Genomic DNA, 25,445 nt, shown 5'->3' with positions numbered 1-25,445 from the left:
AAAGCTACCGCTGGTTGGTGTGGTAAAAAGACCCAAATTTAAGCAATTTATCTGACATTCTAATGTTCTCAGAATGGAAAAGGTCTAAATATCAGACATTTACATAAACAAGCAACTACTCATTCTTTTTATGCTGATGTCATTTTATGCTGATATTTTTATCCTGATGATCTCTGGCCATCCCAGTTGAAAATGTGTCTGAGTGAAATGAGATTGCCCCCTAATGACCTCAGCCTTTTTCTCTCCAAAGAGTAATGATAAAAATGGAATTGTTTTCAGAGTCTGGATTTATATATTCAACAAGCCATTCCACATTAAATCCATCAAGCATCTTACTTGCCTCGAAATTAAAAAAGCAATTTGTTTCCAAAGCAGAACCATTAGTTCACTCTTCAGCAAGACAAGCTTTTCTCCATACTGTGCCTGTTGCCCACACTCAGTTTCCAGAGAACAACCTGAACCCCATGCACCTATCGGACTGTTAATGGTCATGAATTCTGCCATGGTCAGAATAAAAACAGTTCCAACACTTGAGTTTTCACTGCCACTTCCCTCTCTGACAAACTAAACATTGCCACCTACTGACTGACAAAACCTGAACTTTAAATGGGTTTTTATTCCCCACTCCCAGACACAATGCCCAAGATGCATAGCAGACTCTAAGAAAAAACATGACAGCCCAGATAAAGAAACCATAAACTGATGCCTGATAATCTCAACTATTATTGTTACTTGTTTTGTTCCATTGTTGTAGCTACTTTGTCAAATTTTAGCAATTTTCGTGCAAGTCTTGGTCTTGCAACATGGCTGTCAAGCACTGATTTTTACAATAAAACACCCAACCATACATAACCAAGACAGCTGCATGAATGTAGGACAAACACAGCTCCTGTCAAGCTTTATAACAGCACTGTATACTCTAGATCTGATAGTCCAAGGTAGAGCCTGAATGCTCTGGTTCGAATAACTCAGGAAAAGTAACATCTGTTGCTGCTTTTCCAAGACTTTTCCATACCTATGGCTTAACAAATAAGAACAAAAACCTATGACCATTCTTGCATCATCCAGCTCCAACATCACCAAAGATATCACTAAAGCATTATTTTAATTATTCTTTTACATAATTACATTATCAAACAAATACCTAGACAGTCACAAAAGTTTGTCACAGTGTGTTAACAAGGGTTCTACTCCGCAGCTGCTGCACGTATTCTTTGGCTTGGTCAAACCCAGTCTTTGGTGGCTCTGGAGGAGGAGGGGGACCTTCCACCAGCTTCACAAAATAATGGCACCTGACGATTTTCATGATGCCAAACATGCCTTTGGCATGGTAACGAATCCGCTTCGTATAGCGGCCTCGGCCCGTCGTTGATTCGGCTGAAAGAAAACGGCAGGAGGGAGAGAGAAGAGTGTTCAGTCACTCAACTACTACACATCTGCAATGAAACGCTGTCTTGCCAGTGTATTTTTCATAGCTGCATATGAAAAGTTAATTCTACTCAGGATTCCCTCCTCCATCTTTCTTCTACTACAGTTAGCAGATTACTGCTATAGAGGAGCCTGTTAGTTGAATTAACTCTCTTCAGGAGCATCAAAAATGTGAATTTAGAAAGTATACGTGCAAAGATGAATGTGTAGTAAAGGAAAAATACAAAGGAAACCACACTGAGCACTGACTGGGTTACACAGATCTTCTGAAAGTGGTATTAATTTCACTGCTTTTCAGCAATTTGTCTCATGAATTCCTGCAGAAGTCTTACAGAATTCATTTCTCTCCTTTCTCCCTTTATTGCATTCATCATGAGTATTTTCATTATCTACACATCCAGTCCTGCACTAGCAGATAAACCTTCTTATGGCAGAGGCCTGGAAGGCTCCAAAGACTTCTAATCAAATCTGCTCTCCAATCCAGGTTACTTGAAGCTTATGAGGTCAGCTTAATAACATTTATGCCATATTTGGAAAGATGGGACTTTTCTCCCCTTTGGGAAAAAAACCACCTACAAGTAAACATTTCTCTAACATTTTTTAGACAGCACTGTAGTTATTACAAACTTACCGTGTAGTCATCTAGAGCAAAGCCTTTTTGTAAAGAAATCTACTGTCAATATTCATTTATACTGTTTCAAACAGAAGTTTAGGTTCCGATCCTGCAAATCTAGTAGTACTAAGCCATGGGCAAAGCTTCCAGCATCTACATCTACTGGCAACAATAAAAAGGAGTAACTGTTTGCTTCTTGTTGTCTAGTCTTTCATGATCATGTCAATCATCCTCCTCTTCAGGACTTTCTGTTCACATAGCAGAAATTCAACTTTAAGATGAACAGGTCTTAAAAACAATGCATCCAGGTGTCAGAAGAACACCAGTCAGACACCAACACAAAGTGATGGCTGAAGGCTCAACCACCTCACTAACTTCTGTACACTTGCCTTTCATGTTTTGGTAAAGCCAAGTGTACTAGAAACCATCCTCCATCACTTCAGCTGATTTAAAGCAACAAAACCTCACTTGAAAGAGCAGGGAGGAAAAAGTACCTATATGTAAATTTGATTTGAATTCCACGTTGTGCTTTTTTACTGCCAATTCCTGAGCTTCTAACAGAACCTGTAACAAAAGGAAAAGAAATGGAAATGCTGAGTAGGAATTTAAGCAATGCTATTTCTTATCTCCAGATAAGATGGAACAAATTGCAAACTTGTAGAATACTTTTTCTGTTAGTGCCTTAGAGATCTATATTGTTAAAAGACAAGCATCTTGCACATAAATATGTTCTTTGCATACAGAATGAAAAAGGTGCAGGACAATTTTATTACATTTTTTGGGAGGAAAGGGAGTGGAAAAGATGGTTTCCACCAGCATGTGTCAGCCTTCCATCCATGGACCTTTGTCTAATTACACATCAGACTGGAAACAACAGTCTATGAAAAGCTTTCATGCCTTTACAGAACCTTCCCTGATGGTTATCTTTCATCTCTCACAACTTTAAGAACCAAAGCACACACATGTAGGAACTGTTAGTGCAAGGATTCTGCACTGTTTACCATGAACTTAACACCAAACATTGTTAGAGAGGTACCCAGTGTAATTTATTATTATTACAAGTTAAACCAGCAGCACAAGGGACCTTGGCATATTCCTAAGTCACAACATTACATGACTGCTACAAAAGCATTGTTTGACTGTGCTCCCAACGAGCTTAACAGAAACAGAAAAACACAGAAACAACTCCAAACTTCTGGTGATGGGTATTGATTTGAAAGTTTTCTTGAAACTAGGAATGTTAAAAGAATCCTACTGCATACCTCTTTGATCACCTTTGCTCCCTTTTTATCACTGAATTCCAGCTGAGCCAGAGCCTGATCAATGGACATCCCTTTTATCTGAAATCAAAGTGTTAAAGTTAGCTTCTGCAATTACAAACATTTCCCTTCTCTTATTCAGAAGACAGTATTGAAATTATTTTGCCATTATAAAAAGCAAATCAAAAGAACTTCTTTAATTACCATTTCTTCAATGTAATAAATACAGAACTTCTGAGCTAAGTATTAAAAAAATCTTGATATTTAATTATGTTTTCTTTAAAGAGAAAACTAGTCCATTACTATCCTTCAAAGCTCCACTTGCCAGCTACTACTAGGCAGAAGCAAACACAAAAATGCTTCCACAGTGCATGATCTGCACCTGATCCTGGGTACACATTTGAGAGTGTAGTAGGATAAAGCAGCTAAACCAAACTACACACAGCCGCTCGCCTGCACAGATGCATGTCCTTCCCCAGGACTCTATTACAAAGCTGCTGATTAGACTGTGCCTGAACAAGGCTGTTAAGGCAAATACAGCACTTGAATTTGGTGTTGTAACAAATACAGTACAAAGCACTTCTTGCTTACCAGTTTTGCTAGGTACCACATCTTATCTTTGCTGTATTTTATCTCCCTCCGACAGTGATATATTTCCTAGGTGCGAAAAAAGAAGTGGGAGGATCAGTAATTCTGATGTGAAAAGAAGATTCAAGCATATAAGCCTTACACTGTGTTCTTACTAAGAATAGAACTAATATGACTTCTCCTGTTATACCATGAACATCACAAATCAGGCACACTTTTGAAGCTGAAAGCATTAAAAAAAGAGAAGTAGCTAGACAATCACAAACTTTTTTCATCATCTCTTCATTTCCTCCTCCCCACATTTTGAAGCAGTCTATGACAGACATAACCATTCAGTCTAAAAAATACTACTCTTGCTGTCAAGTCAACTTACTGGAACAGCAACTACACAATATTCCAGACTGAACTTCAATAGCTCTTCAGAAGTGAAGAGGGTTTCAAGTCTGACTGGCATGAATAGCTGTCTGAAAGACCCAGTTAACATTATTATTTTACTAACAGGGATTAAAACTAGCAAGTTTTAACATCAATATATATGTTTGGTTTTTTTTTAAAGAGGTGGCATTTGCTATGAACAGGTAAAAAAAACCTGATTTAATAACAGAGTTGGTTGATAACTGCATTTTCACATACACTGCATTAGTTAGCACAGTATTTCTATGTCCTAGGCCATAACGTTCACAGAAGTGATAAATGCTCATGGCCCAGAAAAGCACATCCAAAAACCCTCTATCCTTTTGAGATGCAAACACTTCACTTTGCTGCCTAACAGAGGCCACAGAACGTTAATTCTTAATGAAGAACAATTACAAAAATGCAATTTCAAAATACCCGTTCTTGAGAGTGAGGAAATACTGAACAATTAACCTAAAATCCTCCCAGGTTGTGCTATAAAGAAAGCAGCACTGATTAATCCCTTCAGTGATCAAACACAGGACACTCAGTTTTCAAGCACAACTTAAGAGGCTTGCTCCTATTCACAGGTAACTGTACTTCCCAGGGACAGGGAGAAACGGGCATAAACCTGCTGTTATCAAAACCCAACCTATTTCAACTATATTGAAAAATGTGACCGGTTTATGTATGCTGACTTTACCAAAAGTTGTCTTGAACAGTAGCAGAAGACCCTACACTGAGCATACAGGTAACAAAAGGATGTTTAGATTCTTGCTGCAGTTTATGGCTTAGTAAAACACAAGTTCTTGTGCACCAGACTGAAGAAACAACCCCACTGACAGCATATATAAAACAGTTTCCTAAGAAAAACACCTCAATAACATGCCATATCTGATTCACACATCCCTCCCCATAGAACCTTTCTCAGTACATATTGAATGTTTTGAGCAATGGCTATGACAGAAAACATCTGAAGAGCTTAGTTAAAGGGGAGACCACAACAACAGGCAATGCATTATATATTCTGAAGTCCGATAACACAAAGAAATTAAGAAGTGAAAAGAGCACGTCCTCTATTGTACCTACATCAAAGGCACCACTAGTTCCACTGCTCAAGGAAAGTTACATTTATATCTTTGTGCACAGAAGCAACAATATAGTGACATTCCTCTCTAGTTACTTACTGTCACTACAAACAGTGTATAATGACACATCCTTGGTAACTTCTACGTCCTTGTAGTTCAGAGATTTCTACATAAAGTGAAGCCTCAGCAATTTGCATCACATACTTGCAACGTGAAGCTCCAATGTAATTTGTAAATGAGAAACATACAAATTGATGTTAACTTTTACAATATAAGTGTGTCAAACTAACTAAACTATTAAATAACAGACAAATAAACTATCAAACCAATGTCTTGTGGAGTCACTCAGAGACAATCACAATTTAATCAGAAGCAGCCAAACACAAACAGGTAACTAAGTTCCCTGGGACATCCTTACAGCTGGTCTGCGAGGTTCTCCAGGCAGTTGTGGAGGGTAAACAATCCTGTTCTTTTTCTCCCACTTTCCAATTTGCTGCAGAGCTGTGCATGATGTGTGGATGCATGACAGAGGAAAAAGGCTACTGGCTGCTAGCCACCTGCAAGACAAGACCACAGTGTTTGCTGCTGAACATCAGAGCTCTTTGTCCCTACCCAGTTTATCTGGAAACTTGTGAACTTACCTGTCCTGACAAAGAGAACTGACACATTTGAGTACTCGCAAAATAAAACTGTTCAAGTCCTCTATAGCTTGCATTGAAAGGACACTTTAATTCAGTAAGAAGCCTCAGGCTTCCTAAAGCAAACCATGACAGTGGTCTGGTAAGTGGCAGTGACATAGCATGAGGTTCCACATTCAGTGTCCCAGGACTGTCACACAAGGATGTAGTCACCTTTTTGTTCTTATGGAGGGTTTATTACTCCCACAAACCATTTACTTCTTTCCAAGACTGTCCAGTACACATTTACCTTTTACTTACAACATTTTGGCAGTAAACAGTTCATTTTTCAACTGTAGACTGAGTATCCACAAAATAATATAAGTTTATAAACCTTCTGAGATTTGAAAGGAAAGACAATCAAAACTACTTTCCAAATGCAATCACATCAATGTAAGCCAGTGACAGCAAAAACCTCCAGTTCTCAGTCGCTCACCTCGGATTCAGTAGAAAAACCAAGCTCTATTTTGCCATCTGCTGACCAGATAAAGCAGTACAGGGCAGCCACTTCTAACTACAGGAAACACAGGAGCTCAAGACCAGACACTGTGAATTTGACTAAGGTTTGAACAGCTTTGTGTACATATTGATCAGTTTCAAAAGGCCGTTGTACACCTTAAAGGTTTCACATCCTAACAGTAGGGAGTAGCAGAATATACAGATTTAAATGTTACAGAATATATTTCAAAATATTTAACAAAAGCAATTTATTTGCTTAATACTTAAAATTTTCACTCACCGGGACAATAATTTATCATCACCAGACACATTAGCATCCACTAATACAGGGAAATATTTGACAAGCGCATGAATATCATTTTTGCCCTTGAACAACTTAATCACTAATGAATTTCTGGTATTAACAGAACATTAATACACTTAACAAACTAAAGAATCGTGCATTCTCCCCACCTTAAGGTAATCCAACCTCATATGAAAAGCAACTATCATAACGTTAGAACAGGACACAAACACTTGTAAGCAAATGGTGACAAGCAACAAACAAAACCACATTAGAGATGGGTAAATAATGGGAACAGGAAATAAAGCTTTCTAGAAAGCATCATGCATAAGTAACAAGTGGGACATACACAGACTAGAAGAACTGAGTAAAGCATCATCATGTAACTGTTCAAATGCAAGTCAGTAAAGCACAGGAGACAAGATGCCTGTTTCTTCTTCCTTCAGTGACACAATGACTCCAATTTCCCCCCACAGGCTCTAGGAAAGACCAAAGCTCTGCACTTTGAGAGCCCACACCAGCCTTTCTTCTGAAGTCAGGGATACAGCCAAAAGCAATCGATGCTCCTCCAGCACCACTCTGCCGTTCCTCCAGATTGAGCGGAAAGACCAGCAACTACAGAAAAGCAACGACTAGGAAGAACGCAGAGAGAAGCAACATGCACTACATTCCACTGACCTGCACCAGACACCACACCACACCATGCCACAAGCACACAGAAAGACACCACAGGGGCACAGAGCGGCCTATTCCCTGCAGCTCCAGGATCACGTCAGCGCCACACTCACCTCTCCGGCCGCGCCAAACCCAGCAGACCGCGCACACAGGCGTTACCTATAAAGAACCAGCACAGGAACAAGCGAGGAATGAGCAGGTAAAACCCTCCTGACACCAGCGCTCTGCCCCGGCCCCTCATACTTACCCAGCCCTGCAGCCCACCGCGCCGCCATCTTCCCGGCCTCGCTTCACGGCAGTCGCACGCGCGGCGAGGCGCGTTGTTTTGCGACGGCGTGCGGGGCGCTTGGCGGCAGCGCCCGTGCGGTGGGCGGAGGGGGAGCGATGGCGGCGGCCGGAGGGGTGCGGGTGTTGCCCGCCTCGCCCAACTGGTACAGCAGCCGCTGCAGCGACGCCAGCAGCGACGGCCGCCTCTTCGGCTTCGCGGCGAGGCACCGCGTCTGCCTGCTGGAGATCGGCGGCGCCGCACCTGCGTTCTACGGTACCGTTACAGCGGGATGTCGGGCCCTCAGCCTCCCTGGTTTATACGAGCGCCACGGGGCCGCGCTTCCGCCGGGAGCTGCCGCTCGGGCACGTGGGGGGCGGCGGGACCCATGGAGAGGGGGGGATGCTGAAGAGCTCACGGGGGTCTGATGGCGGTCTGTGTCGGTGCAGGAGAGCTGATCGGGCACACGGAAAGGATCTCCGGGTTCGCGTTTTGCCACTGCCCGGGGCAGAGCAGCCTCTGCGCCAGCAGCTCCGACGATGGGAGCGTCAAAATCTGGGATACGGAGGCGCTGGCTCCCGTGGTGGAGCACAGTCGGCACCAGGTGGGGTGTCCCCGGGGGCCGCGGGGCTGGGGAGGTGGAAGAAGGCACAGGGTAGGGAGGGATGTTCGGGTCTTGCACACAGAGCGGGGTAATGTCGCTGTAATCACGGTTCAATTTAACCAGAGAAGCTGTGGTTGCCCCATCCCTGGCACTGTTCAATGCCAGGTTGGACACAGGGCTTGGAGCAACCTGCTCTGGTGGAAGGTGTCCCTGCTGTGGCAGGGGGTTGGAACTGGATGAACTTTAAGGTCTCTTGCAACCCAGCTCAGTCTGGGATTTGATGATTTCAAAACCAATGAAATAACATTGAATGCTTCTCGCCAGCTTTTTGTTGTAGCCTTAGGCCAGCATTGTTGTTACATCACCTTAATAAGCTGTTGGTTACCATCAAAGCCTCAGTAAGTGCCTGTGCTTGTAGCGTGTACTCACTGCACTTAACCCAGCTTGCTTTAAATCTGTTCAGCAAGTTACTGTTCCACAGAGGGGAGACTAAGAACCAGCATTTGAACAGCTATCTTGACTCAGGACACCATATCGGCCAATGCCTCGAAGAACTGAAAACCTTTAGAACAAACTCAGCTGATGCTGAGGTGTACTTACAGATTATTTTCTACCTCTTATTTCATGTTAGATGGTAGCAAAACAGCTTTGAAATGTATTCAATCCTCTTCTCTTCAGAATGCGATCTCAGCACTGCACTGGTCACCTCTTGTGAAAGATCTGATTGTGTCTGGTGATGAAAAAGGAGTCATTGTTTGTTACTGGTACAACAGAAGTGACAGCCAGCAGTTCTTCCCAGAGCCTCGGACAGTTTTCTGTCTCACTTGTTCTCCTCATCATGAAAACCTGGTGGCAATTGGGTAAATATTCATTAAGTTTTGTTTTCCATTCTTCTTCTGCAAGAACCTTATTGTGAATTTTTGCTGCACAGTTGTAAGGTTAATTTTAAGTGGTTTTCTGGTATAGAACAAACTAGAAATAACATTTAGATTTGGTAGACCTGCCAAACACAGAAATCTGTAACAGTGTAAGGGCCCAGGTTTGGTTTGCTGCTCTGGAGTATCTTAAAACTGTAATTTTTTTAATTAGACTTGACTGGAAGCTGTATTACTAATGAATTGCTGACACTCTTTAAGCCAAATATTATTGGTTCTTGAAAAAGCAGCTGCAGGTACACCAGTGCTAAATGGAGCTCCCCTGGACTGTTAGGCTACTGCTGCTCCCCTTGTGGCTTGTGATTTGGCTTCTCTGTAACACAGTAATGGTGATCCTAGTAAAGAGCTTGAAAATTGACTTAGGTATTATTCCAAAAGGATCCAAGAATCTCTTCATTAATTTAAATCTCTGGTTTTAGCTACAAGGATGGCATGGTGGTTATAATTGATATCAGCAGGAAAAGAGAAGTACTGCATCGGCTGAGAGGCCATGACGATGAAGTACATTGTCTGGCCTGGTGCCCTGTGTCTGGTGAAGAAAGGTTATCTGCTTGGCAAGATGAGCTCCCAGGTATGTAGAACTGATTAATAGTTTATAAAGTTGGGTTTAGTTTGTGTAAATGTCCTTCTAGTACATTGAATTCCTTATAGAAAGTCAGTAAGTCACTAAGCAAAGTCAACTGGTAAGTTCAGTAATGTATATTCTGCTAAAAATCAATATATTTTCAGGTAATTTCTATAAAGTTTGACTTTTCAAGTATAATAACATGACTTCAATGGTATTCAGTTGTTCCTTCAGAGGAAGGTGAAGTTCCAAATGGGGAGCTGACACCGGACACAACCACGAAGAAAGGTTGTTACCTGGCTTCAGGAAGCAAAGATCAGACCGTACGAATATGGAGCTGCACTAGAGGCAGAAGTGAGTAAGATTGATAATGTGAGATAACAGTAGGTGGAAGAACTCTCTAAATGCAGCCTTGATTGGTTAACTTGATAGTTTAAAGCATGGGGAGCATACTTCAGATTGACATGACTTCTTTTTCTCTCTGAGAATGTTGATGTGTTTGATGTTGAGGGTCTAAATGATCCCTCTTGCTTCCATAGGTGTAATGACTTTGAAGTTGCCACCCACAAAGAGAAGAGGTGGAGCTGTTGATCCCACTGTTAAGGAGCGAATTTGGCTGACTGTTCACTGGCCGCCTGGTCATCCCACTGAAATTGTATCCAGCTGTTTTGGGTAAGTAAGGCACACAGATCCCAGCAATAGCTGTGGATTAATTTATTGAGCCTTAAGGAAGAACTGCGTAGGAAAAGCTGACATCCCCTTCTTCCTTCCCAGTATAACTAGAGAGAAAACAGACCAAGAGTTAAAGTGTGAGTTCAGACTTCTAGAAAACTACTAGTCCTATAATTTGTCTGATAATCTAACCTAATATTGTCTGCTAAACTGGGCTTTTGCCCATCTACTGGGAGGAAATGATGTCAGTTTTCAGTGTGGTAGCTAAGGATATGGTTTGTAGGGTGAAAGCTGCATGTGTGTATCTGCTTATAGTTGCATGATGTGGATGTATGTCAAGCTGTATTGCTCTTGTACTTGCAATATGTACACATGTAATATAGTGTCTATATATTATTATATTAACCTATATTATAATTTTGAAGTGAACAATGAAGTACACATTTACATCTTGCAGAGGAGAACTGCTGCTCTGGGATTTGACCCAGTCTGGCAAACGCAAGTGGACTCTTCTAGGATCTTCAGAAGGACAAAATCATTCCCGGATTGTGTTCAATCTGAGTTCTGTGAAGCATCAAGACAAAGAACTGCTTTTTTCGATTTCGATGGACAGAGATGTAAGAACCATTCATAAAGTTAACATAAAAATAGCCCTACCTGTACAGTTTGACTGAGTGAGCCTACCTCGTTTAGGGCCACGGATTTTCTCTTAAAGTGGGTTTACCGCAGCTTTTTGTAACATCGTTGCCTAAAATTTGTCCTAGTCCCTGTGTATATTTTTGTTAGTTTATAAACTCAACCGTTACCATGTTGGCGTGAATTGTTAACAACATTCTAGACTTGAATGGTAAGCATTTAATAAGGGAGTTTACCATCTTTTTCCTGAATGTTTCATTTTAAAAAGGTCTTTTTCCTTCTTAAAATCATCTACTTGGTATAAACTAAAGGGGTTTTGTTTTTGTTTGTTTTTTAACTTTCTGCCTTTTCCAGGCAGGAGAGTGCCTTGTATTTTTAAGTTACAAGAGGACCATAGGATTAAAATCTAGCCATTTTGTCCATTCCATTAGAGTCTTCCAGCTATTGCAGCCCTGACTGTGACATGTAATCCTCAGGATGGAGACCACATACAATGTCAAGCGTTGAATTTGACCCTTTATCTCACTCATGCTTTGCTTCTCCTTGTCATCCCAGTCTCTGTTAACCATTCCTTTTTTCTTACTCTTCAGGTAAAGTGCTGGGACCTGTCAACTCTTGATTGTATCTGGACCATGCCCTCCCTTGGGGGATTTGTCTATAGTCTTGCATTCTCCCCTGTGGACACGGGCTGTCTTGCCATTGGTGTTGGAGACAGCATGATCCGGGTGTGGAATACTTTGTCCATGAACAATATTTATGATGTTAAAACCTTCTGGCAAAGCATAAAGTCCAAAGTTACAGCAGTAAGTGTCCTTTTGATTCCTGCTTTTTTTATCTTTTCACTCCCATTTGTTTTTTCTTCCACTCCAAAGAAGGTTCTTCCCAACTAACAATATATAAAGCCAAGTTGTTCCTTTTCTACTTGATTCTTTTGGTACACAATACATTTTAGAATCTGGCAACAAACTTTCAACTACCCTAGATACTTGCATTACATCTAGTGAAATCAGCTGTTTCATTGCTCTTTGATTTGTCCTCCTTCATGATCCTTCCTTTCTTTATCTGTGACTGCGCTTGCTCTGCTAGGAAGTTTAACACGCTCAAAACCCAACATGGATGTCTTCAGTTGGGTTTAACCAGTGGTTAGCCAGAGGCTACTGCCTGGTGGAATTGCTCGCAGTAGGAAAACATGGAAGTTACTCACACCAAAAGTCTTCTCACCATTCTACCACAGTCTCCATTTCTATTTTGTAATGCAAACATCAAATAGTACTTCACTGATTTTAATCCTTTTCATCTTATCCCGTTATAGCTGCAAGGGGGGAGCCTTTGCTCATAGCAGAGTGATCAAATCAAGTGGCTGTAGTTGTAGCTTGTGTCATTCTGAGTCTCTTTTTGCTTTGCTTGCAGTTATCCTGGCATCCAACTAAGGAAGGCTGCTTGGCTTTTGGAACAGATGATGGAAAAGTTGGCATATTTGACACCCTCTCCGGCAGGTAAGAAAGTAACTTTCAAATTCATTAGTGTCAGATCCTGCTGGTATGTTACCATGTAGAGGGGCTGTGGTCTTCTCTGAGGTATATCTTCACTGTTAGACAAGAGTAGGATTAAATTAAAACTAGTCAAACAGTTGGATTCTCAGTGCATCTTTTAATCTCTCCATTATTGTTTGTTAGCTTCTAAGGTAATCTTTACTTAAAATTGCATGACCAGAGAACCCCTGTGCAAGAATATCAGTCAAAGAAGGCTTTAGACAGAAAGGCATTTTCAGAGAATGAAAAGCAACATGCAAGTGAAGGTCATCAGGACAATTTTGTTATGATTTTAGTAGTGTCCTACAGGAGATGTTAAGGAAGGCTTGGTTATGCCATGGCTTTAGGATGCTAAAGCGCCTGGTGTCTTATTTCATCATTGGAAATATGTTGATTTTATTTTTGCATTCCTCTCTGCTGAAATCTGTCTCTGCTTCCTTATCTTCCTGCCCAGTGCTAAGAATAAGCCACCTCAGATCTCCAGTACGTACCACAAGAAGACTGTGTACACATTAGCTTGGGGGCCTCCAACTCCTCCTCTGTCTCCTGGTGAGTCTTCCTGTGCCTTGTGATGAAGTAGAACATCCATGCAGAGTACACAGATGCCATGAAGTTGGTATGCCATCCCTTCATAGGAAAAGGAGCCCTATTTGCTTGGTAGCAATCCTTTCTAGCAGCTAAGGGTGCATTCTGCTGAAGGAGCTGTTAATAGTTTTGCAAGGGAGCAAAACAACCTTTTCCAGTTTGAAATCTAGGAGCTTCAGGAACTAGGTGTCCACCACACCTGCTCTTACTTCAGGGTGTTACAGAGCAGTATCTGCACAGGCTTCCTGCAAATATGTGTTCCTTAGCTCCAGAAGTCTGTTTCTACCATTTGAACTGATCAAAACTCCATTAGCTCTTCACAACTTGAATTTAAGGACTGAACTTTAAAGGGAGTTTTAATGACTTCAGGGATGATGCTACGGAGAGATCTGTTTGTAGAAGCAGAGGACTGAATTGTGAGAATTTCTTAGTCAATTTCAGCACAGGCAACTGAAGCACATCTATATCCTTTTAAAATGTTTTGATTTATAATAGGAGTGATTCCTTCTGGGAAGACTGATGAAGAACATGGTATATTTAGGGTTTTTTTTCCTCTATTGGATAGGAGGAGAAGGCGAACAGCCCTCTGTGACGTTATATAGTTGTGCTGGAGAAGGTATTGTTTTTCAACACAACCCCTGGAAGCTTAATGGAGAGGCAAATGACATCAACAAAGTCATCCGAGACACTAATTCAATCAAAGTGAGTACAGTTTTGAGGGGATTTTATGGATTCATGGTAACTAAATCATAGTTTCTATGCCCTTGTAGTTGTAGGTTTCTGATTTTGCCCGCATGATGTATCTGTAACAAATGAAAAGTTTGAAACCCACAGTCTCCACAGATGAACTTCAGGCATGTATTGACTCAAACAATTTAAACAGTTTGTCTCTGAAAAAGGGTCTCTTTACCCCCTGATCTCAACATGCACATGTGTTTCCAGCATCAGTTACTCCATTTTCTTAACCAGAAAAATAAAATTGAAGTAGAATCTGGTTTTAAAGTTGTGTGTGGCTGTTTGAAACAATCAGTTTATACAGAGCTTTCCAGTTTCAAAGCACTTGAAATAGTATCCTGAATAATGTCCTGAATGATTGCTGCTCCATCCAGTTGCCAGCCTTGCCCTGTTGAACGCACGTGAAAGAGATTGAAGAGTTTTTGGCAATCGTTGTGTCTTCTTTCTACAGCACAAACTGCCTGCACGTACAGAGATCAGCTGGAAGCCAGATGGCAAACTCTTGGCTCTTGGCAATGAAGATGGGTATGTGTCACTTGGAGGTTAAGGTGGTTTATGTGCTGATCTGACCAGAATCTCTGTCATGAAGCAAAAGTACTTTTTGTTGCCCTGGTTTGTCTCTGTTCTTTCACTGATGATGTATTTGAATTGTGATAATGCCGCATTCCTTGCTGTTAGTTGGTTTAGCTGCTCTTGGCATGGAGGATCCACATCATCATGTTAAATTACTTTTTAAGGACCCACTCATGATTAAAATGCACTTTTGCTGATGTGTTAAGTGAGGTTTTGAGTTGAATCCAGAAAAGAAGCTCATTTAGTTACTCTCTTTCATATCCTGTAATTCTGCTCATGCAGGATAACAAAAAATACCCATTTTCACTGACTGCTGGAATTCTTACACTGTTGTTCTTACTTTCAGCTCAATTGAAATATTCCAGGCACCAAACTTGAAGTTGCTCTGCACTATTCAGCAGCATCATAAACTGATTAACGCTATTCGTTGGCATCATGAGCATGGGAGCCAGCCAGAGCTGAGTTACCTGATAGCTTCAGGCTCAATCAATGCCACTATTTATGTGCATAATCTGAAGAGCGTCATAGGTAACAGATTATATCCCAAGTTTTGGCATCTTGTTCTGGTTTACTCTGTTTGTTTTGCTGCCCGTACCCGATGCTTTTCTTTTTTGTTTCAGAGAGCACTTCAGAAAGTCCTCTGACAATAGCAGAGCCTTTTCGAACTCTGGCTGGGCACACAGCTAAAATCACAAGTCTCTCTTGGAGCCCCCACCATGAGGGAAGATTGGTATCTGCTTGCTATGATGGCACTGCTCAGGTATTGCTCCACAGCCTTTTAGATGTGTATCTCAGATCATCCATTGTATAGTGTTTTAGAGCTGACTAAACAGCAAAGCTTCTGTGAGATAAATGACTGAAGTAGTGCACATTTACCCTTGGGAACCATCTCCTGGTTCTGGATACCTGATTGCAGGTATCTGTGTGGTTTTGCAACTCACAAATTGATTTGTAAGTTCAGTTGTTACCATTTTCATACTGGCACTTTTAGATCCTTAAAAAAAGATGTTAGGCAAACAAAGGAAGCTCTGATTTTTCTCCATGGTGGTATTTGAAATACCTGTTCAACATGCATAGAGAAGCTCCTACAAGTGCAAATCACTGAAGAGAAAAATGCAGAGTATTAGGGAAGATGAGACTTTCTGAGTAACTGGATTTCTTCCTTGTTTCTAAGGTATGGGATGTTATGAAGGAAGAGCCGCTCTCCAACTACCGAGGGCACCAGGGCCGGCTGCTGAGTGTCCAGTGGTCACCAGTGGATCCAGATTCTGTTTATACAGGAGCAGATGATTTTTCTGTTCATAAATGGCACATCTCAAAGCAGGAGCATACACGGCCTCCTCAAGGTAAGTATATTCAAACATCAGATCCTTTCCTGAACACGATGTTGGAACTGGGAAATAGAGGGTTGCCACACTGATGTGATAAGTTCCAATGCTGAATTCCAAAGAATAAACTGTGTCTAGGTTTAAATTGAGTCGTATCCTTACTTGGAAACTAATTGTTGATCTCTACAGATAATATCCAGGTAACTTTTGCAACCTTTTACAGGCAAAAAGAGTATAGAATTGGAGAAGAAAAGAAGTATGCAACCAAAAGTCAAAGCCAAGAAGAAGAAAAAACCTATAGGAATAGGAAAGAGCCCAGGCAAGCAGGATCCAAGTGATGCCGTGAATGGAGATGAGAGCGCAAGGGAGATGTTGCCAGAGGAAAACGGAGTGTCGGACCATGAAGAAGAAAAAGAAGCTCAGGAGGCAGAGTTGCCTGATAAAGTCTCCACAACTGGTAATAATAAAATCATCTTAGCTCAATGGTTCCCAGAGTGTTCAGTACTCAGATCATCATCAAGTTCAATATTTTCATGAAGATTTTCTCATAACACCTATTGAAATAGTCTTGGTGAAGGAAATGTGGTCCTGGAATGTATTTCACCATTTTCTAAACTAGTTTGGGCTGAAACAACATCATTTTTGATCAGTGTTGGCTTCTGGTCATAAATCTTAAAATACTGGTGGACCTTAGTGTGTTTTGACACCTTGTTCAGCTTTCTGACAGCTCTGTAATGTTTTCTTAATACTTGTTTGCCCTAAAAAGCTGTTCAGTGCCATGGCAAAGCAAAGCTTGCGTTCTGTGTATTTCAGAATCCATGTAACAGGATGTGAATATATCTAAGTGTTCTGCTATGGGCTTTTCCATGAATCGTGTTTCCCTTTTTTATCACTTACCTCCACAGTGTCCAAGGATACACCTTCCTTTGCATATGATTATTCATCACTCAGCTTGCCAAAGACTTTTGTGGCCCAGAAAGCCATTCCTGTGAAGAAGGATCCACCTAAAGAGAAAGCAAGTTAGTATGTTTCAGTTCTGGTGTCCTCAACATAAAAGGGACATGGAACTGTTGGAACAAATCCAGAGAAGGGCCACGAGGATGATCAGGGGACTGGAGCACCTCCCGTATGAAGACAGGCTGAGGAAGTTGGGGCTGTTCAGCCTGGGGAAGAGAAGGCTGCGTGGAGACCTCATAACAGCCTTCCAGTATCTGAAGGGCACCTATAGGGATGCTGGGGAGGGACTCTTCATTAGAGACTGTAGTGATAGGACAAGGGCTAACGGGTTCAAACTTAAAACAGGGGAAGTTTAGATTGGATATAAGAAAGAAATTCTTTCCTGTTAGGGTGGTGAGGCACTGGAATGGGTTGCCCAGGGAGGTTGTGAATGCTCCATCCCTGGCAGTGTTCAAGACCAGGTTGGATGAGGCCTTGGGTGATATGATTTAGCGTAAGGTATCCCTGCCTGTGGCAGGGGGGTTGGAACTAGATGATCTTAAGGTCCTTTCCAACCCTAACTATTCTATGATTCTATGTGTCAGGTCCTGTATCAAGGTCCTCATTCCAGGCACTCTCAGAGCACTTCTAAAATCTCTTGAACATTTTAAGTTGCTGCTTCTTTTACCTGCCCGGATTGTCAGCTGTTCAGTGCGGGCTTAGATGCTGCCTTTTTTTTTGCTAGTTTCATTCCAGACAAGATGGGCAGAAAACTATGCCAAGTGATCAGTATTCAGAAGTCATAGTAGAAGTGCATGTGGCACTTGGCATCTGGTTTTTGTTTTCCTGTGTGAGGAAGAGGGGGTTTGGAATACCCTGAACTGGAGAGCTCTGCTGTAGGGGACTTGTAGCTCTGCAGCAGCAAGTAAAATGTCTGATTTTTCAGCTCCTGATGCCTCTCTGAAGAAGAGGAAGCCTCGTTCTATTCTACCCTTCAGCACATTCCTGGACCACAGATCAAAAGACGAAATGCATCAGGACTGCTTGAGGCTGGCTGCGTGTCTGAAAACCAAAGGTATCAGTCTAAAACTAAAATACTTGGAGGATAGGGGCTCAAAAGTATTCAGAAGCACATGTCCAAGGACTTGACTTTGACCAGTAAGCATTATCTTTCTAAAATCCTTCCCTTTATCTAAGTGTGTGACTAGTTGTGGTCTCTTACCTGACTTCTGCAGTGTTCCAGCACTCTAGCCACTCCAGCCAGGCTTTGAGTAGGATACAGCCAGGCTTTGATCTGCAAAGAGTAGGATTCTCTGTTCATGTGCAAAGTATTTTTACCTGCAGAGGCATAATATGGGTGGGAGAAAATAAACCATGAGGAAGATGTTAGTATTCTCACAGTATTGCTCCTTAGAACATGCAAAGAGATATGCTGTGCTACATTTAGAATAAATGCTTTGCACATATATGGTCCTGATCAAACTTAGAAGTAAGTTCTAGGTGCTGATCTGACAGAACATAAGAAGACTAAAGTATTTGCCACCAGTTGAGTGCAATGTAGTAGTAGAGTGACATGGAAGGTCCCAGTTCCCAGTGTTGTACCAAATCTTCAATATTCATTCTTCTTACCTGGTTTAGATCATAATGAAGACGTGTCCCCTGACCTCAAGGATCGTATCCACTTGGGACTGTTCACAGACAGGGCTTCTCTGCACAAAATGATTGATGTGGAAGGTAAGTGGAATAATGAATCCACTTTGATAATACGTTCATTGTAACTTATATTCCAGGAGAAAACAAATTGGGAAAAATGCTTGAATAATGCTATTGCATTCCAGCTGATAGGAAGTGTGTTTGGTTCCAACAGGAAAACATCACTTGGAGAATGGACATCCAGATCTCTTTCAGCAGCTCATGTTGTGGAAGGGCGATATGAAGGGTGTCCTCCAGGCAGCTGCTGAGAGGGGAGAGCTGACAGACCAGCTGGTGGCCATCTCACCCATGGGTACGTTTGGTCTTGTAACACATAAACAGATGGAATTAGCTGTCAAGAGAAGCCTCCTTCTGATTGTTCAGGGTTGGAAACTCGTGATTGTTCCACACTGGAAGTTGCTTCTTTAACTGCCTGATAACAAAAATCAGATGTAAAACACATCCTATTTATGACTGAGACCGGAATATTTCCACAGGCACCCACAGGTTGGGATAGCAGGAAACAGAGTGGCTTCCTTTGGGACTTCTTGAAGGAGCAGGCTCTTACTTCCAAGCATAAAGTTGGTACTTTGTAATATGTTGTGGTCCTTACAGCTGCCTGATGTAAATATACTTTAAACTTATTTTACTGGTAGTGAAGCCCTACAGTTGGTTAAGAAACTAGTCTGAGGCAGAGAAGAGGTACATGATGTCATCCCGCCAGAGTTCTTCCAGTTTTAAAACTTTGCCTTCTCTTTTGCAGTTGGGTATCAGGCCTGGGTTTGGACAGTAGAAGCCTTTGCAAAGCAGTTGTGTTTTCAGGAGCAGTATGTGAAGGCTGCCTCCCATCTCCTCTCCATCCATAAAGTGTATGAGGCCATTGACCTCCTGAGAGTGAACCAGTTTTACAGGTTGCCGTATATTTATGTTTTCTAATGGGTTAGATTTGATATTTGGGTTCACTTTTTGTACACAGTCAATTAACTTCCCTATCTTGCTTCTCTTATGTGCATTAGGGAAGCAATTGTAATTGCTAAGGCCAGGTTGCGTCCAGAAGATCCAATTCTGAAGGATCTCTACACAAGCTGGGCAGCGGTATTAGAAAAGGATGGTCATTATGCTATGGCTGCCAAATGGTGAGTGGGACTGGGAAGAAGACAGAATCGGTTCCATGCCTGAAACAAAGAAGGTTCTTGGTTTGTAGTAGCTGAAATCTGTCAACTGCTCTGGTTGTTATTTGTCTGAGGTGGTTTCTGAGCCTCATCTCACTCGATTCCCTCTAACACAGGTGGGAAAGGAAGCTACAGAGGACAGTTCAGAGCAGAAGGTCCAAATGCTGTATTAAAGGAGAGCCAGCTCCTTCCATAGGCATTACTGGAAGTCTCTGAAAAAGAGTCTAGCAAGACTAAGAGCAGGATATCTATGAAGAGACTGTGGGATGTTCCCAACCTTTCCACTGAAAATGTGCAGTGTAGGACTTGTATCCTGATCACTGGGTCATACTCCTCCAGTCAGATTGCTTCAAATTTGTGACTATCAAAATTACTAACACTGCTTGAAATACTTTGGCTTGGAATAATGGCCTTTGCTTGATGCTGGTTCCAGTTCTTGCTTGTGTTCACGCTTGTGAAAGTATTCAGCTGAAATCCAGAGCAATGCATTAAGGTTAAATTACAGTAATCTTCTCTCTTCAGTCTATCTATTTCTATTCCTTATCCAAGGTGTGCACACCACCAGAGGTTTCAGTCCAGAATATTAGGCTGTCCAACTTCCCCTTTGTAGCTTTGCAGCAGATCAGGTACCATACGTCTGTTGTAAACTTTGGTAAGGCAAAGTCATGACAGCTCTGAGAACCCATGGAAAATACAGGTTTATCTCCAATTGTATGTGCTGCAGTACAACTCAAAACAAGTATTAAAGTACTAACCAAGTTGACTTGCCATTCTCTCTTTTCAGTTATTTGGGGGCTTCCTCACCCTATGATGCAGTTAAGGTGCTGGCAAAAAAGGGGGATGTGACATCCCTTAAAACTGCTGCTGAGCTTGCGCTGATATCTGGAGAGGAAGAGTTGTCAGCAACTTTGTCTTTCAGATGTGCCCAGGACCTGCTGCTATCCAGGAACTGGGTGGGAGCTCAGGAAGTCCTTCAGCAACATAAAACACTATTTGTGAGTTTGGTAGTTTCCTCTCAGCTTTCTTTAGTGTTGTTTCTCTTCAGATTAACATGTACCTCTGCAGAGGCAAAGGGCCCATGGTGGGGTAACAATCTATCACCAAGCTGCTGCTAGCCATGATGTTCTTACATTTGTCTATCTGCTGTGATCAATAAGGGTTTGCTTTTCTTTGGGCAGCAGCTCAGTGCTCTTGATTGATCTATTTTTCTTCCTTGTTAAAGGGACAGAGACTTGTTTTCTGCCTTAATGAACTGCTTTGCAAGTGCCTTAGTGAAAGAAATCCCTGCAACCGAAAGAGCCCTGTGCCTCCCTGCTACCACAGCTGGGAGCTCAACAGAGAGGCCTCATTTTTGGACATGGTGGTAGAAGTGTGGCAGAATGTACTGGGCATGGACACCACTGAACAAGCCACATGTGCATGGGAGCAGCTGCATAGTGTTGAGCATCCTCCTTCTACCAGCAACACACACCCAAAGCAGGTAAATGGATTTAGATCCATATGCACACTAAGCTTTACTATGGCAGATGCAGGAAAACACAACCGGTGGTGCTGTGCCAGCCATTCCTAGGGGCTGGTGTTGGCACCCTGTTGCAGAATGAGGCTATAATGTGGGAGAAATAGATTATAGGCAGCTGGGACAGCTTACATAGCCACCAGTTTGTCTGCATTTGTTTCTGTGCAGGGTAAGAACTGACAGATGGTGTCAGTGACAAGCACTGAGATGTGCTGGCTGTGACTGGCAGAGCTGAGTGGACTCAGCACTGATTTAGGGCTTTGTGTCGAGCTGTTGGAGTCAGGGCTGCTTGTTATTAAAACACTCTGGAGTTCAGAAGGTCTGTTCATTGCCTGGTGCTCCTGCAGCTCTTGTCATTGACCTTTGATGTGCTCCCATCTCTCATCTGTTTAGTAGGACACAAGCACAGCTGCTGAGTTTACCATTATAAGTAATGTTGAAGTGCTCTTATCACCTGTGTGAAGACGACTATGTAAATTGCACTGTTGCTAAAATTGCTTTTGGTTAAGTGCTGTGTTTCTTTGCTCCTCCTCAATGTTCATACTTTACAGTATTCCATCATGCTCCCTGGTGCTTCCTGTAGGTGCTTTTCCATATCTCCCATGACCTGAGCCTTGCAGCCCTGAGCTATCGGAGTGCTACTTGGCATGAGGCAGTGAAGAGTATTCTTGGAGCCGTGACCCGCAGTTATGATGCTGGTAATTTCACTCTGATGCAGGAGATTTGCAGGATCATCCTTCCTGAAGGTAAGGCTCTTCTCTTGGCACTGACAGACAGCAGGATCTTCCCTGTAAGTGTCCATTATTATCAATAGGCATAATAATGCTTGGAAGGAGCAAGACATACCCATATCTGTGGAAACCTGTGGAATTTGGCTAGTGCAAGGGCTACTGGGCCATCAAAATTCAGACATGCGGTCTCATGGTAGAACAGAGTACTGTGTTTAAAAAGATGGCAAACATGTCTGCCTTTGCTTCCTCGCTTCCTGCACCGCTCCACCAGCATCCAAGTAAATCTCTGGTTTGGATTTCTGGGAATAGCTGTTAATTTAAACCTCTTTTTCTTCAGAAAGTTGTAGAAACTATTTGTAATGCTTGGTTTTTGGTGTTTGTTTTTCTTTACTAGGCTGTGATAACTTGAGACACAAACTGGACAGCACACATCCTCAGAGCATGGATGCTTGTAGAAGTTTAGAGGGCTTCGTGGCTTATGGACTGCTGTATGACCTGTGGTGGAACCCACCCAAAAACTCCCTTGCTTCACAAAAGGCTTTGGGTCCTGTGCTGTGTCCCAGTGAGCAAACAGGTCTTGAGAAGAGTTATATTTCAGGTCAGTCCTCCTCTGAAGAAACTCCTGATCGAAGTGCAGTTGAGATGGATGAAACTTGCTGCCATACAACTGTTCAGAGAAGTGAGGCAGAAAGTGACTCAAGAACTACCTCGGTTGATTTAGTAGACAGACAGTCAGAACTGAATGGCTGCAAAGTGCTTCTTGTAGAAGAGATTGCTGCTTTACAGAACACCCAGAGAGATATAGCTGAGGTCCAGCAGATTTTAGCAGGTATGATCCGTCAGCATCAGCAGGAGAGGAATAATCTCCAGGAAAACACAACTGGAAGCACCCAGGAAAGTAACCTGGAGCAAAGTTCAGACAAACCACACTCTGACAGCAACCAGCTGAATGGGTAAGCTTCAGAACATGAATGAATGGATTGAAAGTTTTGCTGCTTGTGTGTGTTTGTGCAGCAGATTTCTTGCTTAGCTCAGATTGCCTCTTATCTCAGATTGCCTCTTATCTCAAGATCATCACCCAGGGACACTTTAACATACAGCTTTCAACACTTCAGAAGTCTTGCATTTTCTTGGGGCTCAGCCACCGTATACATTCACTTATTGCAGCTGGAGAATTCCCTGATACACAGGGTCTGTTGTTACAGTGAATAAATAGGGCAGCCTGAGAAGGGGAGGGATAATGAAAAGGACAAGTGTGGTCTAAGAGGTCTGTCTTTTTGCTGAACAGTTACTTAGGACTTTGGCAAGAATGAGCTAGAGCATGTTACACTTGTCCAGCTCTCTCCTGTGCTTGCTGTACAAGGAGAGGCAATGTGGTCAGTTAAGCAAACCGGTTGTTCACAGCAGCTGCTCTTTTCTTGACAGTAAGGATGAAGTAAAGCAACCAATTACGCTACCTGAGCTCACAAAGCAACTTCTGAAAGCAAAGGAGAAACTAGCAGAATTTCCAGACAATTTGAAGGTAAGTTTTCAGAAGAGACATTGTGGTTCTGGAAAAAGACAGTCTTTTTATAAGGGGCAGCCTCCTCATAGAATCCCTTTCATACAGAAAGTAAGGAAAAGTGACTTTCTTTCTGATCCTGTGGCAGTTTTGAGAGAGAACTGACACATGGCATCAGGGTGATAACTTTCTTTAAAGCATGAGTTTCTCCATACAGTTGGGAAGTATAGGTGAAGATCCTGCATGGAAAAACTTAATGGGATATTCACAGAGTCATAGAATGGTTTGTGTTGGAAGGGTATTCTGAATGAATCTCTCCCATGCATTTTAAAAGTAATCCCTTGTTACTTAGAATTAATTATGTAAGCAAAAATCATTGTGATAGATCAGAAATTTAAGGTATAAAATGGCATTTAGGAACTATAAAAACTACACATGACATGTTTGAAAACAGTGTTGCCTAGGTTGTCTCATCCCCTCTGTTCTTTAGTCTATAATATAACTAAAGGTAATCATGGTGATTGTGCAAAAGGGGGCAAACCTGGTTACAGGTAATGCTCATGCACTGGAAGAAGAGTCAAAAATACATTCAATTTATGACTATCATCTGTTCTAAAGATACTGCAGAGCAGCGTCTTTGGAGAGCTGCTGCCTCAGGTATGTTATAGCTGAACAATTATAATTGAAAGACATCACCTCGTGTTTGTTGTCTTGCAGATCTTCCCATTCCCGGATGTGCTGGAGTGCTGCCTTGTGTTCCTTCACACTGGGTCACAGTGTCCTCCTAAGCTGTTGGAACAGGCTCTGGATCTCCTTCGGAAACACGGCAGTGCTGGTGCCTATAGGAAGGGTGGCAGGAGGTTCTTGACGTGACATCTTGAGACCACACTGTCTCCCTTGAGCTTCCTACACTACCACGGCTCTTCTTTCTTCAAGTGAAGGCTTGTTTTGATGGCTGGGGTAATTCTGGATAAAACCACAATAAATCAGGAGTATACAGACTCACTTGCAGTCAACTACTACTCCTTAAGGAGACTGTGTTAGCAAATTGCAAGGCAGTAGGTTGTGGGCTTGAACTGTATACAGGAGTTTTGTATAGTCTTTTTTTATTTGATGGAAGTTATGCTAATGAAAGCTCTTACTACTGACATGCAAGAGAAGCAGTTTGGAGCAGCTATATTTGTTTTTCAGCAGAGAAGGAATAGTAGCTACCCTGAAGAAAAACAATGGTTTCTGTAAGCAAACTGCCCCTTACCTAAGTATTGTTCTTAAAAGTATTGTGAGTTTATCTTCCCTCCTTTCAATAAAGTCTTCTACCAGCATGAACTGGCATTTCATTTGATGTATAGAAATCAGTATCAGTCAAAGGCACAGGTACTGAAAATAAGCCTGGGGTGGTTTTGTTGTTAAACATACTCTGTAAATCAAAGTTAGTAGATAAGTGTGCTGTGATTCAGTTTTGCATGGTGAAGCCACCTATGCAACGTAATAGGGAGGGTGAGATCTTCTATATTTGTTTCCAGCACAACTAGCAAAAGGTAAGGGATTTTTCTAGGTCAAGAAAAGTCCCTGCTTTTGGCAACATACGTGGCTGAACAAAGTGGTTTCTGCTCCAGCAGTGGTAAATTCAAGGTACTATATCAAGTACTCTAGAAAAGATGCTGTTTTAGAAGTGCCAAAACCAACCCTAAATTACAGGGTCTTGCCCATTCAACACTTCAGCCACTCTTAACAGCTTACCTGGAGGGCTTTGCCTGTCTTGTTAGCAAAACTAACTCTTCTTAAGAAAAGAACAAGACTGCATAAGCCTTAGTGACCACAGCATATATCTTAGTAATTTCTAGAAGCAAGTTTTCAATTGCAGCAAAAAGTGTGGTAGGATGGGGTAAGGGGTGTCATGAATCTAGACAGTTTCTAAATACAATAGGAGTAGGAGGAATGGATTTATCAGATCAAGACCTGTTCCAGATTCTTTCCAGACAAAACGCAGACTTGCTACTGATA

General features: G+C 42.1%; 2 protein-coding genes across 3 annotated transcripts; one reads left to right on the top strand and one right to left on the bottom strand.

The window, feature by feature from the left end:
• Positions 1 to 596: 596 nt before the first annotated feature.
• Positions 597 to 7,876, bottom strand: MRPL22 (mitochondrial ribosomal protein L22). 2 transcript variants are annotated; one of them, XM_062609983.1, is made up of 7 exons: positions 7,711 to 7,876; positions 7,577 to 7,622; positions 5,788 to 5,926; positions 3,892 to 3,957; positions 3,304 to 3,381; positions 2,536 to 2,605; positions 597 to 1,377 (listed from the first exon to the last, which is right to left on the bottom strand). In XM_062609983.1, the coding sequence occupies exons 1-7, from the start codon at positions 7,736 to 7,738 to the stop codon at positions 1,166 to 1,168; spliced, it is 639 nt and encodes a 212-aa protein (XP_062465967.1). In that variant the 5' UTR covers positions 7,739 to 7,876; the 3' UTR covers positions 597 to 1,165. The 2 variants fall into 2 exon arrangements, with proteins under 2 accessions (XP_062465967.1, XP_062465968.1); XM_062609984.1 differs by lacking the exon at positions 7,711 to 7,876 and having other exon boundaries at positions 7,467 to 7,585.
• GEMIN5 (gem nuclear organelle associated protein 5) lies at positions 7,823 to 24,763 on the top strand. The gene is made up of 28 exons (XM_062609977.1): positions 7,823 to 8,004; positions 8,178 to 8,332; positions 9,011 to 9,192; positions 9,687 to 9,838; positions 10,055 to 10,186; positions 10,372 to 10,504; positions 10,962 to 11,121; positions 11,731 to 11,943; positions 12,551 to 12,636; positions 13,127 to 13,221; positions 13,823 to 13,959; positions 14,444 to 14,517; positions 14,912 to 15,093; positions 15,186 to 15,325; positions 15,740 to 15,911; positions 16,117 to 16,350; positions 16,799 to 16,912; positions 17,776 to 17,904; positions 18,468 to 18,563; positions 18,697 to 18,834; positions 19,285 to 19,432; positions 19,538 to 19,657; positions 20,478 to 20,688; positions 20,916 to 21,173; positions 21,793 to 21,955; positions 22,335 to 22,893; positions 23,366 to 23,462; positions 24,159 to 24,763. The coding sequence occupies exons 1-28, from the start codon at positions 7,848 to 7,850 to the stop codon at positions 24,312 to 24,314; spliced, it is 4,593 nt and encodes a 1,530-aa protein (XP_062465961.1). The 5' UTR covers positions 7,823 to 7,847; the 3' UTR covers positions 24,315 to 24,763.
• The last annotated feature ends 682 nt before the right edge of the window (positions 24,764 to 25,445 follow it).

This window comes from Pezoporus occidentalis, unplaced genomic scaffold (genome assembly GCF_034315485.1).
Source record: "Pezoporus occidentalis ecotype Australia unplaced genomic scaffold, CSIRO_AGI_Poc_V1 ctg142, whole genome shotgun sequence".
Lineage (NCBI taxonomy): Eukaryota > Metazoa > Chordata > Aves > Psittaciformes > Psittacidae > Pezoporus > Pezoporus occidentalis.
This window is presented reverse-complemented; position numbering and strand designations above follow the sequence as displayed.

Bases quoted from the DNA above. Each gene is read 5' to 3' on its own strand.
- MRPL22 (XM_062609983.1), bottom strand. From the start codon at position 7,738: ATGGCGGCGCGGTGGGCTGCAGGGCTGG. The intron at 3,958-5,787 runs GTAAGGATGTCC...TTTCGCACCTAG, and splicing joins GAGAACCTCGCAGACCAGCT to GAAATATATCACTGTCGGAG. The intron at 1,378-2,535 runs GTACTTTTTCCT...GTTTTCTTTCAG, and splicing joins CAAATCAAATTTACATATAG to CCGAATCAACGACGGGCCGA.
- GEMIN5 (XM_062609977.1), top strand. From the start codon at position 7,848: ATGGCGGCGGCCGGAGGGGTGCGGGTGTTGCCCGCCTCGCCCAACTGG. The intron at 11,122-11,730 runs GTAAGAACCATT...CTTACTCTTCAG, and splicing joins CGATTTCGATGGACAGAGAT to GTAAAGTGCTGGGACCTGTC. The intron at 22,894-23,365 runs GTAAGCTTCAGA...TTTTCTTGACAG, and splicing joins GACAGCAACCAGCTGAATGG to TAAGGATGAAGTAAAGCAAC.